This window comes from Hypanus sabinus, unplaced genomic scaffold (assembly GCF_030144855.1).
Source record: "Hypanus sabinus isolate sHypSab1 unplaced genomic scaffold, sHypSab1.hap1 scaffold_457, whole genome shotgun sequence".
In the NCBI taxonomy this organism is placed as follows: domain Eukaryota; kingdom Metazoa; phylum Chordata; class Chondrichthyes; order Myliobatiformes; family Dasyatidae; genus Hypanus; species Hypanus sabinus.
The window spans coordinates 259,496-278,754 of NW_026781330.1; the positions used below are offsets into that span (position 1 = coordinate 259,496).

Consider the following 19,259-nt stretch of genomic DNA (forward strand, 5'->3'; position numbering starts at 1 on the left):
CCCGGGGTCAGACACAGAATGACTCTCCCTCCGCATCGTCCCATCACACACTCCCGGGGTCAGACTCAGAGTGAATCTCCCTCCACACCGTCCCATCACGCACTCCCGGGGTCAGACACAGATTGAATCTCCCTCCACACAGTCCCATCAAATATTCCTGGGGTCAGTGACAGTGTGAAACTCCCTCCACACTGTTCCATCACATACTCCTGGTGTCAGTCACAGTGTGAATATCCCTCCACACCGTCCCATCACACACTCCCAGGGTCAGACACAGAGTGAATCTCCCTCCACACCGTCCCATCACACACTCCCAGGGTCAGACACAGAGTGAATCTCCCTCCACAGGGTCCCATCACACACTGCCGGGGTCAGACACAGAGTGAATCTCCCTCCACACGGTCCCATCACGCACTCCCGGGGTCAGACAGAGATTGAATCTCCCTCCACACCGTACCATCACACACTCCCGGGGTCAGACACAGAATGACTCTCCCTCCGCATCGTCCCATTACACCCTCCCGGGGTCAGTCTCAGAGTGAATCTCCCTCCACACTGTCCCATCACACACTGCCGGGGTCAGACACAGAGTGAATCTCCCTCCACACCGTCCCATCACGCACTCCCGGGGTCAGACACAGATTGAATCTCCCTCCACACTGTTCCATCACATACTCCTGGTGTCAGTCACAGTGTGAATCTCCCTCCACACCGTACCATCACACACTCCCGGGGTCAGACACAGAATTTCTCTCCCTCCGCATCGTCCCATCACACCCGCCCGGGGTCAGTCTCAGAGTGAATCTCCCTCCACACTGTCCCATCACACACTGCCGGGGTCAGACACAGAGTGAATCTCCCTCCACACCGTCCCATCACGCACTCCCAGGGTCAGACACAGAGTGAATCTCCCTCCACAGGGTCCCATCACACACTGCCGGGGTCAGACACAGAGTGAATCTCCCTCCACACGGTCCCATCACGCACTCCCGGGGTCAGACACAGATTGAATCTCCCTCCACACTGTTCCATCACATACTCCTGGTGTCAGTCACAGTGTGAATATCCCTCCACACCGTCCCATCACACACTCCCAGGGTCAGACACAGAGTGAATCTCCCTCCACAGGGTCCCATCACACACTGCCGGGGTCAGACACAGAGTGAATCTCCCTCCACACGGTCCCATCACGCACTCCCGGGGTCAGACACAGATTGAATCTCCCTCCACACTGTCCCATCACATACTCCTGGGGTCAGTCACAATTTGAATCTCCCTCCACACCGTACCATCACACACTCCCGGGGTCAGACACAGAATGACTCTCCCTCCGCATCGTCCCATCACACACTGCCGGGGTCAGGCACAGAGTGAATCTCCCTCCACACCGTCCCATCACGCACTCCCGGGGTCAGACACAGATTGAATCTCCCTCCACACTGTTCCATCATATACTCCTGGTGTCAGTCACAGTGTGAATCTCCCTCCACACCGTACCATCACACACTCCCGGGGTCAGACACAGAATGACTCTCCCTCCGCATCGTCCCATCAGACCCTCCCGGGGTCAGACACAGAGTGAAGCTCCCTGCACACTCACCCATCCCTCACTCCCGGGGTCAGACATAGAGCGAAGCTCCCTCGACACCGTCCCATCACACCCTCTCGGGGTCAGACACAGAGTGAATCTCCCTCCACACCGTCCCATCACGCACTCCCCGTGTCAGACACAGATTGATTCTCCCTCCACACTGTCCCATCACATATTCCTGGTGTCTGTGACTGTGTGAAACTCCCTCCACACAGTCCCATCACACACTCCCGGGGTCAGACACAGAGTGAATCTCCCTCTACACTGTCCCATCACACACTGCCGGGGTCAGACGCAGAGTGAATCTCCCTCCACACCGTCCCATCACGCACTCCCGGGGTCAGACACAGATTGAATCTCCCTCCAACCCGTAGTCAGTTGTAGAGTGAAGGTCCCTGCATGCCATTCGATCACATACTTCCTGACTGGTCAGACACAAATTTGAACTCCATCCGCAATATCCCGTCGCAGACTCTCACGAACAGACGAAGAATGAAGCTCTTGTCTCACGGATCCATCATACTTTCCATGTGTCAGACACAGAGTGATGCTCGTGACAAACTGCCTCATCAAACACACTACCAAGTTAGTCTCACCACCGCACTATCACACTCTACTTGGGTCAGACATGGAGTGAAGCTCCCTGCACACTCAACCATCACTCACTCCCGGGGTCAGACACAGAGCGAAGCTCCCTCCACACCGTCCCATCACACACTCCCGGGGTCAGACACAGAGTGAATCTCCCTCCACACCGTCCCATCACTCACTCCCGGGGTCAGACACAGAGTGAATCTCCCTCCACACCGTCCCATCACACACTCCCGGGGTCAGACACAGAGTGAATCTCCCTCCACACCGTCCCATCACACACTCCCGGGGTCAGACACAGAGCGAAGCTCCCTCCACACTGTCCCATCACACACTCCCAGGGTCAGAAACAGAATGAAGCTCCCTCCGCACCATGGCTCACACAGTCGCTGTGTCAGACAACATAATTTAGATCCCCCCCACAGTCCAATCGCATACAGCCTTGGTCTGACCCAGTATGAATCTCTCTCTCCACGGCCCCATCACACACTCCAACGGTCAGGCACAGAAATAAGCTCCCTGTGGACCCACGATAAATGTCAGAGTGAGTGATTCTAGCCCTACAGCTTTTCAACGCACCACACAGTAAAGTGTCAAACATAGAGGGAAGCTGACTCCACACGGTCCCTTCACACACTCCCGACTCTAACACATTGTGAATCTCATTTCTTACGTCCCATCACACACTTCCCTGCGAGTCACAGAGTGAGGCTGTCGTTCAGACACTCACTGGGTCAGACCTCCTCCACAACATCCAATCAGAGAGTCTGAAGTCACATAGAATTAAAGTCCTTCTGCACTGCCCTATCACAGTGTCCCAGATTCAGTCACAGAGTGAGGCTGTCGTTCAGACACTCACTGGGTCAGACCTCCTCCACAACATCCAATCACAGAGTCTGAAGTCACATAGAATTAAAGTCCTTCTGTACTGCCCTATCACAGTGTCCCAGATTCAGACACAGAGTGAAGCTGGATCTATCAAACACTATATAGAGTGAAGCTGAAATGTTACGTCTCGCTATCCCGTGGTTAGATACAGAGTGAATCCACTTCCACAAAGTCCCATGACAGTTTCCTGGATTCAGTTACAGTGGGAAACTTCCCGCACGCAGCCCCGTCGCACACTCACCGGGTCAAACACAGAATGAATCACCCTCCATAACATCTCGTCACACACTCCCGATGTCAAGCACAGAGTGACGCTTCCTCTCTCCATTCCTGCCCTGTGATGAGGAGCGGGTGAAATAGGGGATGATGTCTCACCTTTTCTGCTGGTCAGCAATTCACAGATTTGAGCTTTGGTTTCGTTGACAGATCGTTCCATCTCAGTGAACTGGTGACGGAGTTCAGCCTGGTAGTTTCTGTGGCAGTTTACCGTGGAATGACGAGTCAGTGACACTGAGAGAGATGGTGAAGGATGGTAGCGTTTACAGTGAGTCAGCGTCCCGCTACCGAACAGGTCACAGTGATTGTTGTGTCAATGTCACGGTGAAGGGTTACACATTGAAGGATTTGCTGGTAGCACAGTGAGAGGCGTCGGCGCCACCTTGAGGGGCTTTACTGTGTTAGGCTGAGGGATTATATGAATGTTCCGGTGAAGGTTTCTTTGCTGTTACCATGGAGGTCTGCGTCAGTACTGTGCGGGGCATGTTCGAGTTCAAGTGAGGGACGCGTGGAAAGTATGTCTGTCTGTCTGTCAGTATCACAATGTTAGGCGTTTTTGAGCCCCGGCGGGAGTTGTGACGGATCACAATGAAGTGTATCTCGATGTCCAGACGAGGGGAATGTCAGAGTGTGGGGCCTTGTGGTGTCACTGTGGGTGGAGAATCTGTGTCATGATGTGGGGTGTGCTGGTCTCACAGAAAGGGGTAAGTCCGTGTCACGGTGAGAGACATGTCATGGCCATGGTGTGTGTGAGATTGTCACGCTGAGGTGTACGTCGGTGTCACGGAGAGGACTGTGCCTGTGTCATTGTTTATTTAGGTGTCAGTATCACGTTAAGGGGTTTGCCTGTGTCAGGGGTAAGTGTGTGCAAGTGTCTCAGTGAGCGGTGATTCTGTGTTATGTTGAGGGGTGATTCTGTCTCGGTAAGGGGTGTTACAGTGATGTGTGAGTCTCTGTCACGGTACGGTGCGGCGCGATCACCATGCAGAGCGTGAAGGTGTCACGGTGTACGGAACCTCAGTCTCACGGTGATGAACTTGTCAGTGTAATTATGAGTTGTTTTTTGGTGTCGCCTTGTGGCGGTTCATCAATAACACAGTCAGAGGCATTGGGATATTAGTGAGGGGTAAATTGCGGTCAGTGTGACTGCCACGGGTGTGTCACCACGATCGTCGTGTCAGTGCCGCTGTCAGGAGTGTATCTGTGTGTCGTTGAATGTCGTGACCGTGCTATGGTAACAGCATGGTTGATGTTATGGTGAATGGCATGTCCGTGTCAGGTCGAGTCTTGATTGTGCTACGGTAAAGGCCGTGTGTCCGTGTTATAGAACATACAACATAGGATAGTACAGTACAGTACTGTACAGTCCAATCGGCCCACAATGTTTTGTCGACACTTAAACCCTGCCTCCCATATAACAGTACCAAATTAAATTCTTCCCTATACCTGTCTAGTAGTCTCTTAAATTTCACTAGTGCATCTGCCTCCACCACTGACTCAGGCAGTGCATTCCAAGCACCAACCACGCTCTGAGTAAAAATCCTTCCTCTAAAGTCACACTTGAACTTCCCATCCCTTACCATAAAACTATGTCCTCTCGTATTGAGAAGAGGCACTGGCTGTCCACTCTATCTTTTCCTCTGAATGTCTTGTATACCTCCATCATGCCTCCTCTCATCCTTCTTCTCTCCAAAGATTAAAGCCCGGACTCGCTTATTCTTTGCTCATAATGCCTACTCTCTACACCAGGTAACATCCTGGTAAATCTCCGCTGCACCCTTTTCAATGCTTCCGCATCCTTCCAATATTGAAGCGACCAGAACTGAAGTGTGGATAAACCAGAGTGTGCTGTCTTTACGACAGTTATTTAGTTTATAATATTTTTGCTTAGTAATTTTCTGGATAGTATTTTCTGGTTAGAATTAGAAGTGTTTAAAGTATATTCATTGCATGTAAAAATATATCGGCATGCGATGACGTCACATCCGGTTTCGCCGGGTCTTGTGGGAAAGTACCGGTTTGAAATTAGCGCGAGGGTGGGGGCTCACCATGAGGCACACCTGAGCAGAAGTTGTTTTGCAGGCATGAGAAATCACAGTGAGAGCAACGCAGTAATTTAATAGATAATCGATATATTGAACTAAGATGTTAATGCCGATCCTGTTAGAAGTAACGACGGTCGATAATGTTTATGCATTCGTTCGTTAAAGAGTTGCGGATAGTTTGCATGGAAGTGTATTTAAAGTAGTCAATGGAGCAGGTAAACTCTCCCTGTATACTGCACCTTAGTGTAATGTAGTTATAGTCACCTTTACAAGTATTTACAATTGAAATGTGATATTAAGGAAGGAACAAATACTGTATCAATCTTGTATTGTTTTATCAACAGTTTTCACCATATGTTAATGTGAAGAGTGAACAGTAAATGGTTAATCTTACTGCGATCTGGTTCTTATTGACTGTAGTTTATCTCGACGTTTAATTCGGCGTTTCGTTACACGCGAAGGAGAACGTTACAGTGAAAAAGCGGCATTATCAGGTGTTTCAAGTGCTGCAATGTCAGCTCGATCCAGCATCAAGTCGACGCCGCCCGGCGACAAGGGTGGTAAACCGACATCAAGTAAGTCCACCCAGGCAAGTGCCAAGGCAGAAGCCGCCAAGGTGCGACTGCGTTACGCCAGACAAGAAGCAGTTTTGAAAATGAAACAGGCCACCAGAGAAGCCGAAATCCAGAAGGAAAAGGCTGCCAGAAAAGCCGAAATCCAGAAAGAATGGGCCGCCAGAGAAGCCGAAACCCAGAAGGAATGGGACACCCGAGAAGCCAAAACCCAGTTGGAAATGGCAAAAATATCGACAGAGTTGCAAGTGCTGCAGCTAGAAAGAGAAGAAGAAGCTGCCATGGCGGAAGCAAAGTACATAGAAGAAGCTGAACGGTCGCGTGATCTGACCGAAGCAAGATCTACTTTAGAAAGGACCAGACTGGAACGCACAAGCGACTATGTACAATATCAAATAGACAGGCAGGCTCGTCTCCCCTCTCCATACGTATTCTATAACTTCCCCAGCTACGAGGAACCTCAGAGAGTCACGATTGCATCACATGCATACGAGGAAGAAAATTTACCCTCGCGGCTCCGTGATGAAGTCAAGAATGAAAGAACCGACAACGCTCCTTCACCCCCACCACAGGACGGCGGGGAGGGAGAGGCTCACTCCAGGACAACAATTGTCAGCTCGAACTGTACAGAAGTTTGCAGTCAAACTCAGTCAAACCGTTCTTGTTCCAAGATCTGCCTCACTAAGGTGTACCCTAAAGAAGCACAACAAGACATTACCAAGCGTAAAGTAACCGACGAGACGCTAGGTCAGTCAGTTTTCGTTCAAACCGAGCACGGAAACAAACTTGCACAATCAGCTCAAGATACCATTTCTTTAAAAACCAAAGACACCAAGGTCTTCAGAGATGAAGCAAATAATAGGGTTGCCCCATTGCCATTCAGAGAACCACGCCAGCGCTCACCAGATAACAAAGAGCAGGCAGTCAAACGGTTCACGTCCTTACGGAAAACCCGGAAAAGGAAACCTGAGATGCAGCAACGCACCCGATTGGCCCACGAGGTACTGTGCACCCTAATGGCAGAGGTCACAGCCATTATAAACGCACAATCATTCCTACCTGTGTCTTCTGACCCAGAAAACCCCTTTATACTTTCGCCATCAACGCTCCTTATGCAGAAGGCAGGAGCACCTCCTCCACCAGGAGACTTCTCAGACAAGAATTTGTACACAAAGCAATGGAGACAAGTCCAGGCTCTGGCAAATCAGTTCTGGCCTCGCTGGAGACAAAAATGTCTACCTTTGTTGCAACAGAGACAAAAGTGGACAGAACCCCACAGGAATCTTCAAGTTGGAGACTTAGTCCTGCTCAGGGACAAGCAAATCGCCCGCAACAGCTGGCCAACGGCCAGAATCACTCTACATTCCCTAGCGGGGATGGACATGTCAGGAAGATCGAATTGAAGACTACCGACCAAGGCGATGTGAAAATTTACCAAAGGCCAGTTACAGAAGTTATTCTACTTCTACCCAATGACTGATTAAGAGACTAAGTTTTGTACTCTGCTCATTGTGACCTTACGAAGGTCAAGCGGGGAGTGTGCTGTCTTTACGACAGTTATTTAGTTTATAATATTTTCGCTTAGTAATTCATTTCGCCGCGTCTTGTGGGAAAGCACCGGTTTGAAATTAGCGCGAGGGTGGGGGCTCACCACGAGGCACACCTGAGCAGAAGTTGTTTTGCAGGCATGAGCAATCACAGTGAGAGCAACGTTGTAAGTTAATAGGTAATCGATATATTGAACTAAGATGTTAATGCCGATCCTGTTAAAAGTAACGACGGTCGATAATGTTTATGCTTTAGTTAAAGAGTTATATGTAGTTATAGTCACCTTTACAAGTATTTACAATTGAAATGTGATATTAAGGAAGGCACAAATACTGTATCAATCTTGTATTGTTTTATCAACAGTTTTCACCATATGTTAATGTGAAGAGTGAACAGTAAATGGTTAATCTTACTGCGATCTGGTTCTTTTTGACTGTGGTTTATCTCGACGTTTAATTCGGCGTTTCGTTACACGCGAAGGAGAACGTTACACAGAGTTTTATAGAGTTGCATCATTACCTGGCGACTCTTCCACTCAATCACTGGACTAATGAAAGCTAATTCATCATAAGCTTTCTCAACTACCCTAACTACCTGTGAGACAACAATCAGGGATCTTTGGACATGTAACCGCAGATTCCTCTGCTCCTCCACACCACCAAGTATCCTACCATTTACTTTGTACTCTGCCTTGGAGTGTGTCCTTCCTTAGTGTACCACCTCACACTTCTCCGGGTTAAACTCCATCTGCCACTTCTCCGCCCACTCCTGCATCTTATCAATGTCTCTCTGCAATCTTCGACAATCATCCACACTATCCACAACACCGCCAACATTTGTGTCCTCTGTGATTTTGCCATCCCACTCTCCTGGACACTTTGCTTTCTGCTAGCAAGTTCTGAATCCACCGGGCCAAATTTCCTGTGATCCCATGCCTTCTGACTTTCTGAATAAGCCTACTGTGTGAAACCTTGTCAGATCCTTACTAAAATCCGCGTAAATCACGTCCACTGCACCATCCTCATCGTTATGCCTGGTCACCTCCTCAAAGAAATCTAACAGGCTGGTTAGACATGATCTTCCCTTCACAAAGCCATGCTGACAGTCCCTATCAGACCATGATTCTCTAATGCCCATAGATCCTATATGTAAGAATGTTTTCCAACAGTATTCCCACCACAGGCGTAAGTCTCACTGGTCTATAATTACACGGATGATCCGTAATAACTTTTTTGAACAAGGGGACAACTTTCCCACCTCTCCACTAACTCTGTACCATTTCCGAAGAGAACCAGATCATAGAGCCGGAGTCTCAGCAATCTCTTCCCTCGCCTCGTGGAGTTGCCTGAGGAATATTCCGTCGTACCCCCGGGACATATCCGTCCTATTGCATTTTAACAACTCCAACATGCTCCAGAACTTGAACCTCACTCATATTGTCCCCACCGTCATCAGGTTCCTTTCTACTCACCGTAGATCGACAGCCCGGCCACTATCGCGACGAGGACGAAGGTAACTAGGCAGAGTAGGTAGATCTTACGGTACGATCTATTTCCGATGTTCTCCTTCGGCCCCTGTTTCTGCGCACCTGTAGACAGACCATTCAACGTGTGTGTGAATTCAGACATCTCCCCTATGGGTCTCCCTCCCACCCACCATTCGCGCTGTCCGCTTCCAGCACGATCATACCTCCCTCTCTCAATCTCATCCACTTTCTGCCGTCATCGCCCAGAGTCCAAATTCCTTTGACTTGGCAAAGGCGGACAGATGTCTGACGGATTCCAGAGATCAGTCAGATCTTCCCTGAGCCTCCTCCGCTCGAGAGGAAGCGACCCAGGTGTCCGACCGCTCGTTGTAACACATGGCACCGAATCCCGGCAGAGTCCTGTTAAACCTCTCCGGAGGCTCCCCAACGCCCTGACATCCTTCCGATAATGGGGTGACCAGAACTGTGTACAATACCCCTGACTCAGCCTAACTATTGATTTATATAAAGCTGTAACATAACTTGGGAGTCATAGATGATAGTGTGTCATTTCTTTCATTTGACCTATCAAGGTGCAACTTTTTAGGTTTGGCCGGGTTAATCTCCACCTGCCCGGTCTCCAAACCTGATCTGTAACTGATTTAAGTCCCACTGAGTTCTTTGCCAGTCTTCTCCGCTCTCCACAGCAGCACCACTTGCCGTGTCATCGACAAACCTACTGACCCACGCATCTCCAATTCCATTTCTACACATTTCGGAGCCGAGTGGTAATTTGACGGCTGCAGTATATAGGACCCTGGTCACACTTCACCTCTGGTCGCCTCGCTACAGGAAACACGCGGAAACCATAGAAAGGGAGCGGAGGAGATTTACAAGGTCGTTGCCTGGATTGGGGAACATGCCTTCCGAGAATAGGCTGAATGACCTCGGTCTTCACTCTGTGGAGCGACGGAGGATGAGAGGTGGCCTGATAGAGATGAATAATGTTATGAACGGCATTGGTTGTGTGGATAGGTAATGGGTTTTCCCAAGGCCTGAAATGGCTAGCAGGAGAGAACATGGTTTTAAGGTGCTTGAAAGTGGGTACAGAGGAGAACGTCAGGGGTACGTTTTTATGCAGAGAGTGGCGAGTGCGCGGAATGGACTGCCGGCGGCGGTGGTGGAGGCTGAAACTACCGGGTCTTTGAAGAGACTTCTGGATGGCTGCATGGAACTTAGAGGAATAAAGGGCAATGGGTAAAGCCGAGGTTGTTCTAAGGTAGGGACGTGGTCGGTCCGTTTTCTGGGCCGAAAGGCCTATATTGTGATGTATTTTTCTATATTTCTTTGTTTCTAACCCACCCATCTACAATTTCATGTAAATCATCTATATATATCGCAGACAGGGATATAATAGGGGAGCCGAGTGACAACATCTTATCACCCAGATGGTGGTCAATCAATGGGAGACAGAGGAAGTGGTCGAGGCAGATACATTAGAAACTTGGACACCTGGGAGTATTACACGTGGACCCTCCAGACTGACGTAATCACCGTGAACTCTGACCTGTTTGTGCAGTGGTTGATAACCCGTCGGCTCCCGAGGAAATGGGAGGATCTTCGTCCTCAGCGATGCGGGGTCTCTCTTTCGGAAAGTTCAGCTCTGAGTAGGTGGAGGTCAAAACGTCTGGGAGAGAAAGAGAGAGAGACCGAGAGAGAGAGCGAGTCGGACAGGCAAATAAGTAAGAGAGTGAGAGCGGTAGAGACTGGGCGAGGGTGTCGGGAGAGAGGAAGGAGAGAGGGTGTGAGGGAAGAGAGAGTATGGCAGGTGAGAGAGCGGAGATGAGACAGCGAGAGAGAATGGGGAGAGGTTTTAGACATGAGAGACACGGTGAGGCAGAAGAGGAGATCGATGAACTGAAAGGGGAAGACAGCGATAGGGGCGATGGGCGGGAAGATGCGAGAAAAAGAATGGGGGAGTACGGGGTGAAAGAGGCGGAGAGAGGGGGAAGAGAGTCGGGAACGGTGAGAGGATAAATAACTTTGTGAGAGAGCGAACGACAGCGGGGTAGAAAAAAGAGTGTGGGGAGGAGAAAAATCGGAGAGATGGGGAAGCGTGAAGAGGAGAATTTGAGAGAGAGAGAGAGAGAGAGAGAGAGAGAGAGAGAGAGAGAGAGAGAGAGAGAGAGAGAGAGAGAGAGAGAGTAGAGCGAGGGGACAGCGCGTCGGGGAAAGGAAGATAGCCTTGGATAGATAAGAGGAGATGGTTTGACGGGATTTGAGGGGCAAATTTAGGGACAGAGTGAGGTCGGAAAACCGGAGGAGCGGACTGGGAAGTAGGAGAGGGGACTGAGAAAGAGGGAACGCGCAGGAGGGGGTGACCGAGAGTGGTAGAGACGGTGACTGATAGTTGAGAGACGAGAGGGAGAGGAGGAAGGGGAGAGAGGGCGAAGAGTAGGGGGCAGTGGGAGACAGTAGAGAACACGGGGAGATAGTGGAGGGGAAGAGAGAGACCGGAAAGTGTGGAGGAGGTGAGGGAAGGGACAGAAGGGGAAAGAGGGAAAAGAGTGGGGTTATGAAAAAGGGGAGAGCGCTTTATACCGCGTTCCCTCCTCACCATCTCTCCAGCTGTGTCCCTCCTCACCACACCGACACGGCGCTCACTCATCTCCGCAACGCCGTCCCACAGCGCTCGCTCCTCATCGCCCCTTCCAACACACAGCAAATCAAATGCTGCCTCTCCTCACAGACCCTTCCCACAGCCCACACTCCTCAAACCAGCCCATGGGGCTCTTTTTCGCCGCTCAGAGGGCGCTCTATCCTCAGTGCACCCTCCCCAAAAGTTCACCCCACCCCATCGTCTCTCCCACGCGTTCCCGCTGTATTATGAGATCTGTCAACAGGATGGGACATATCAGCTAAACAGTGTCAAACCAAAAAAAACATGAAACTGACCTTGATCTGTCCGCACCCAGGACGCCAAGGGGGTCTTGAAATTAAGTTCCACGTACGGTACATCAGGTTCAGCTGGGGACAGAACAGCGAAAGTTAGAGACAGCATAACGTTCCCTCCACAACGTCCCATCACACACTCCCGGGGTCAGACACAGAGTGAATCTCCATCCACACCGTCCCATCACACACTCCCGTGGTCAGACACAGAGTGAATCTCCCTCCACACTGTCCCATCACACACTCCCGGGGTCAGACACAGAGTGAATCTCCATCCACACCGTCCCATCACACACTCCCAGGGTCAGACACAGAGTGAATCTCCCTCCTCACCGTCCCATCACACACTCCCGGGGTCAGACACAGAGTGAATCTCCATCCACACCGTCCCATCACACACTCCCGGGGTCAGACACAGAGTGTAACTCCCACCACAACGTCCCATCACACACTCCCGGGGTCAGACACAAAGTGAAACTCCCTCCACACCGTCCCATCACACACTCCCGGGGTCAGTCACAGAGTGAATCTCCCTCCACACCGTCCCATCACACACTCCCAGGGTCAGACACAGAGTGAATCTCCCTCCTCACCGTCCCATCACACACTCCCGGGGTCAGACACAGAGTGAATCTCCATCCACACCGTCCCATCACACACTCCCGGGGTCAGACACAGAGTGTAACTCCCACCACAACGTCCCATCACACACTCCCGGGGTCAGACACAAAGTGAAACTCCTTGCGCACCGTCTTATCACGCACTCCTGTGGTCAGACATAGTGTGAAACTCCCTCCACTCGGCCCATCACACACACCGCGGATAAGCTGCAGACTAGAGCTGTCGCCTGTCTCTCTTCCCCAATCACCTCGGGAAGGACATCGTGAGTCTGTTTTTCCCAACTTCACATTCATGTATCTCTCGCTCCGGTCCATCCTGCCGAGGGTTCTCTGTGTCTCTGAGCTCAGACTTGGGAAACAACCGTTGTAAGAGGAAGCCTGTGCTAACAAGTAGGTTAGACCGGTATCAACCAAATCCGGATGAAGACCTGATGAATAGAGGAACCGAGAGCAGGGTGAGGAAGTGCGGGGAGCAGAGAGATTGAGGGCGTTGCAGAGGGTGTTCGTGAGATGTGACGGTGCTTGAGGGAAGAGTAATGAGAGTGGGGAGAAAGAGGGGAGGATTTGGGGTCGGGTAGAGATAGAGAGGTGGATGACAATGAAGAGACTGGCAAGAAGGGAGGGAGAGAAGGCGACAGGAGGGAGGAAGGAGTGATGGAGATTGGGGAAAAGTGAGCGGAGAGGGTGAGAGTTGGATAAATGAAGGTGGGAGTGTTGGCGAGTGATTGGGGAGCGAGGATCGGTGAACGGAGGTAAGGGAGAGATATCAGGGTGGAACAAGGCAGCGGAGAGGAGGAGAGAAAGGATGAAGATCGGGGTGGAGGTGGAACAGGGATTCTGGGAGGATTGAGGGAATGTGGAATCTTCAGCAGAGAAAGGAAAGAATTTGGAGGAGGTGAGTTGAGACGGAGTGGACGAATGTTGTGGGAGGGAACGTCCGAGGGATTTTCTCACTCATACGGAACCTCAATTATCCGAGATAGATGTACCCCCAGCTCATTCCTGTTTACAGCAATGGACGCTCCCGCTTCTCCTGCTCATGGCCAGGGCTTCTGACTCCCTGTCTGCGAGAAAGCAGGGCTTCAGACCCTGTGTGCGAGAAAGCAGGGCAGCAGGAAACCCACCCCAAACCCACCGATGTGATTGAAACCCCGTCCCTCCGAGTGAGATGAACAGCTCACCTCGAAACTCCTTCTCTCCACAGGCATTCCTCGCTTTCCTCGTCCAGAGGCGCACTCTCTCTCTCTCTCTCTCTCTCTCTCTCTCTCTCTCTCTCTCTCTCTCTCTCTCTCTCTCTCTCTCTCTCTCTCTCTCTCTCTCTCTCTCTCTCTCTCTCTCTCTCTCTGTGGTTCTTGATTGTTGAGGGTTTGAAGGAATACAGGGAGAAGACAGGGGATTGAGGTTGAAAAGTAAATTGGATCGGCCACGATGAAATGTTGGAGCAGATTCAATGGGCCAAACGGTCTGAGTCTGCTCCTAAGTCTTATGTTTCAAATGATGTTACTTTGTTTTATTTTGGAAAAACTAAATGTTGTTGCCAAGCTTGACGAGCTGATAATTGAGGCCACGAGGGACACAGGATAAGATGAAGACGCTGCCTTGCTTGTGCGAGCTAACAGTTTTTCATGAAGAGAATGGGGTAGTGTTAACCTTTGTCCGACAATATCTTGGTAAAAGAGGAACTGACTGTAGACGTGCAGTTCTGATTTTGTTCACCGTCCGGAAGCATTCGCAGACTGTCTGATATTTTACAAGTGCTTCTTGAAATCGCTCACTATATTCGGCTGTTGGCTATCGCCCAATATTCACTGTATAAATTCAAGATATTGACGGAGTCGTAAGACAACGTGATCACCTACTGAAAGGTTAACCGTATACAGAGGTCCGTGTCTTTATTTCTTGTTTGATCTCGGGATAAATTCTTTTAGAATCCAATCCGGTAAAACCGGGAAAATCCTTCGGGTGTAATGATGTGGGACGCAGGCAGAGATGACTGGCTGATTTGATTGTGTAAGAAATATTTTCGTCTATTGGTATATGTAACATGCATAGCCTTAAGTCCATTCAGAGTATCCTAGATGGTAGACGCTCTGGAAGATGGAAGGTTGGGAGAGGCAGAAATGTGCTGTATTAGTGAGAGAGGGAAAGAGAGGAGGAGATCGGGAGCGTGGAACATTCAAGAGAGAAAGTGATGTCTGATGACGTGAGAAGCAGGGAGATTTTTCGGTCTGATTTGACCGGGGATGCTGATCGGCACGGGTCGTTGAGGTAACTTTCATTGCCTTTAACAAGCCCTTTAACAAGGTTCATGTCGCGGACTACATTGTAGGACGATGTGGAACTCACTAAGACCTCTCTGACCGGTTTAATTGTGGTCAACAAAATGGCGGTTTGTTAGTGATTGGACAAGGAACAGTTAATAACCTTGCCGAAGACTGTAATGTCGTTGGCGTTGACAACACTGAGGACAGTTATCATGTACAGGGGGATCTTAATCATCTGAGGAAGTGGGTCCAGCGGATGCACATGCAGTTCAATTCGGATAAGGGCAAGTTTACTCAACCTATTCTCAGACAGCATGCTCCCCAATCCAGGCAACTTCCTTGTAAATCTCCTCTGAACCCTTTCTATAGTTTCCACATCATTCCTGTAGTGTGGTGGGCAGAGCTGAGCACAGTTCTCCAAGTGGGGTCTGACCGGTGTGTTATAGGGCTGTAACATCATCCACCACTCGGCCGGTAAACTCAATTCTACGGTTGATGAAGGCCAATGCATCGTATTCTTAAACACAGAGTCAAACTGCGCAGCAGCTCTGAGTGTCTGATGGACTCGGACTCCAAGTTCGCTCTGATCCTCCACACTGCAAGGTTTACCATTAATACTATATTCTGCCTTTACATTTGACCTACCAAAATGAACCAATTCGGACTTACCTGGGTTGAACACAACCTACCACTTCTCAGCAGAGTTTTGCATCCAAGCAATATTCTGCCATAAACTCTGACAGCACTCCACACTATCCACATCTCTTCCAATCATAGTGTCATCAGCAAACTTACTAACCCATCGCTCCACCTCCCCATCACTAAGAGTAAGGGTCTCAGAACTGATCACTGAGGCCCTTCATTGTTGACAGACTTCCATGCAGAATATGACACGTTTACAACTATTTCTGTGGGGAAGCCAGTTCTGGATCCACCCATCAAGGCAAGGCACCCTTGGATCCCACGCCAACTTCCTTTCTCAATAAGCCTTGCATGCTGTCCCTCATCAAGTATTTTGCTGACATCCATATGCACTACATCTCCTGCTCTTCGTTCATCAATCTGTTTAGTTACATCCTCAGAAAACTCATTCAGACTCGTAAGGCCCGAACTTCTCTTGATAATTCCATGCTGACTATTACTAATCATTTTATACCTCTACAAATGTTCATAAATCCTGCCTCTCAGGATCTTCTCTATCAACTTAACAACCACAGAGGTAAGACTCACTGGTCTTTCATTTCCTGGGCTATCTCTCCTGTCCCCATTTATAGTACACACATCATCGCCAGAGGCTCAGCAATCCAATCCATCAGGACGTACAATATCGTGGTCGTCCTTTCGCGGTGAATGATGGAACTTGATGCTTTCTGAAAGCTCCAAAATATTGTCCTTACTATTATCTACATGTGCAAGCTTTTCAGCTGCTCTAGGACACCGTGGCAAGCGCCAAAACCCTTTGCCCTAGTGAACACTGAAGCAAAGTACTCATTATGAACCTCTGCTGTCTCCTCCGGGTCCATACACCCTTTTCCACTGTAACTCTTAAATCTTCCTATTCCCTCCCGCCTTGTCCCCTTGCTCTTCACATACTTACAGAACGCCTTGCGGTTTAGCTTAATTCTGTCCTCCAAGGCCATCTTTGGCACACTTCTGGCTCTACTATTTTCCTTTCTTAACTTGCTTCCTGCTAGCTTTATAATCTTATAGATCTCTGTCATCAAGTAGCTTCATACATTTCCTTACTCCAATTAAATTCTTTGCTAACTTATCTGTTCCCATGCCTCTCCAATGCTATGCTAAATGATGCAGAATTCTGAACACTATCTCCGTTGGAGGTAAGATGTGGTGGCCATTACAGAGATTTGGGTGGCTCAGGGACAGGAATGGTTACTTCGAGTGTCGGGTTTTGGAGGTTTCAGAAAGGACAGGGAGGCAGTCAAAAGAGTTGGGGGCTGGCACGGTTGATCAGAGTGTCAGGGCTGCAGAAAAGGTGGACGCCACAGAGCGATTTTCTAAGGAGTCCCTGTAGGTGGAAAGTAGGAACAAGAAGGGATCTATAACTTTACTGGGTGTTTTTATAGACTACCCAATAGTAACAGGGATAACGAGCAGCAGAAAGGGAAACAGAGTCAGGAAGGTTATAATAATAGAGGAGATGTCGTGACGGGAGATTGTAAATTCGTCGATATCGATTGGCATCTCCCTGGAGCAAGGGGTAAAGATGGGCTGCAGTTCGTTAGGTTGTTCAGGAAGTTTCCTTGACACAATATGTAGGCAAACCTACAAGAGGAAAGGCTGTAGTTGATTTAGTATTGGGAATTGAACCTGGTCAGGCGTCAGGACTTCTTAGTAGGAGAGCATTTTGGAGATAGTGATCATAATTCTATCTCCTTTAGAACTGCATTGGGAGAGATGGGAGCAGACATCTTCGAAAATTGTTTTATGGGAGTAAGGGGAATTATGAGGCTATAAAACAGGGAATTGGAAGCTTAAGTTGGAAACATGTTCTCAGGGAAAGGTGCAGAAGATATGTTTCTAATATTCAGGGGATATTAGTGTGGAGTACTGCACTGGCACGTTTCAATGAGACAGGGAGGTTTGGTAAGCTAAAGGAAAAGTTGTGTACAAAGTCCGTAAATATGAAGTCAAGAATAAAAGGAAAACTTACAGCCGTTTCAGAGAGCTAGGTAGTACTGGACGTTTATAAAACTAACAGGAAGGAGCTTATGAAAGAAATTAGGAGAACCTCAAGGGGCCTTGAGAAGGCCTTGGCGGGCAGGGTTAAGAAAACCCCAAGGCATTCTATAGGAATGTGAAGAGTAAGAGGATAAGATGTGAAAGAGTAGGACATATCAAGTATGACAGTGGGAGAGTGCGTATGGAACTGGAGGGAATTGCAGAGGCACTTATTGAATACTTTGGTTAAGTATTCACTTTGTGAAAGGATCTTAGTGATAGTAGGGGCCAACTACAGCAGACTGAAAAACTTCAACATGTAGATGTTAAGAGATATTAAGAATGAACATGTGCTGGAGCTTTATGAAGGCATCAAGTTGGATAAGGTGCTGGAAGGGATGAGATGTACCCGGGCTAATGTCGGGGGGGGGGGGGGGGGTTGCGACGAAGGCGGTTACTGAGCCTCCGGCGATGATCTTTCCGTCATCAATATGGACGGGAGAGGTTCCGGTGGATTGGTGGTTTGCGGGTGCTGTTCCTTTATTCAAGAAAGGGAGAAGAGTTAGCCCTGTAAATTACAGACCAGTGAGTCTTACCTCATTGGTTGGTAAGTTGATGTGGAAGATCCTGAGAGGCAGGATTTTTGAGCATTTGTAGAGGTATAAAATGATGAGGAGTAGTCATCATGGCGTCGTGGCGGGTCGTGCCTTACGAGCCTGATTGAATTTTTTGAGGATGTGACTAAACACCAATCTCAGACTAAAAAACTTAACTCTGCCAACTGCTTTGTACATACTTCCATGCACATTAAAGCTATGCCATCACCTGTTCGCCAATTCATCCATTGCTTTCTTTTAAACTTTCCTTTCAACCTGCCAGGAACTTATAGATTCGGTACCCTCAACATTTCACATTTAAGTGACCTCCATTTCTCCATTACATCCTTCCAATAAACAATGTCCCAACCATCCCTTCTAAATCATTTCGCATCTTTTCCAAGCTAGCCTTTCTCCAATCAAATCTCTCAACACTATGTCCTGTCCTATCCTTCTCCATAATTACATGGAAACTAATGTTATTGCGACCACTGGACCCGAAGTGCTCCCCAACACATATCTTTGTCAACTGACCTATCTCATTCACCAACAGGAGATCCAACACTGCTGCTTCTACCTCTATGTATTGCTGCAAAAACGATCCTGCTCACATTTTACAAGCTCCAAACTATCCAGCCCTTTGACTATGTGGGGAAAAATAAAATCTCCCACAATCACAACCTTGTGCTTACTACAAATATATGCTATCTCCTTTCAAATTTGCTTCTCCAATTCTCGTTCCCTATTAGGTGGTCTATAATACACCCCTATGAGTGTTACTACACCATCCCCTTGCCTCAATTCCATCCAAATAGTCTCCCCAGACAAGCCCTCTAATCTACCCTGCCAATGCACCGCTGTAATAGCTTCTCTGACAAGCAATGCAACACCACCCCCTCCTGCCCCTCCAATTCTATCAGATCTGAAGCAAGGAAATCCAAGAATATTTAGTTGCCGATCACACACCTACTGCAACCAAGTTTCACGAATAGCTACAACATCATATTTCTAGGGATCGCTCCATGTTCTAAGCTCATCCAGCTTTCTTACAATGCTCCTCGCTTTAAAACTAATCCATTTAATACATTCGAAACCTTTTCCTCTCTGTTTATCACTAACGGTGCAAACAACTGTATTATGTTCTTTATCTTCCTTCTTGACGACATCTGTTC

General features: G+C 48.8%; 1 protein-coding gene across 1 annotated transcript in view; it reads right to left on the minus strand.

The window, feature by feature from the left end:
* The window catches only part of LOC132389001 (uncharacterized), a 44,074-nt gene that overhangs the window by 17,377 nt on the left and 7,438 nt on the right, over positions 1-19,259 (minus strand). The window contains exons 3-7 of the mRNA XM_059961417.1: positions 12,797-12,976; positions 11,932-12,003; positions 10,544-10,663; positions 8,983-9,099; positions 3,446-3,580 (exon numbers count right to left, since the gene is read on the minus strand). Of these exons, the coding sequence (XP_059817400.1) occupies positions 3,446-3,580; positions 8,983-9,099; positions 10,544-10,663; positions 11,932-12,003; positions 12,797-12,976 (624 nt within the window). The remainder of the gene's footprint in view (positions 1-3,445; positions 3,581-8,982; positions 9,100-10,543; positions 10,664-11,931; positions 12,004-12,796; positions 12,977-19,259) is intronic.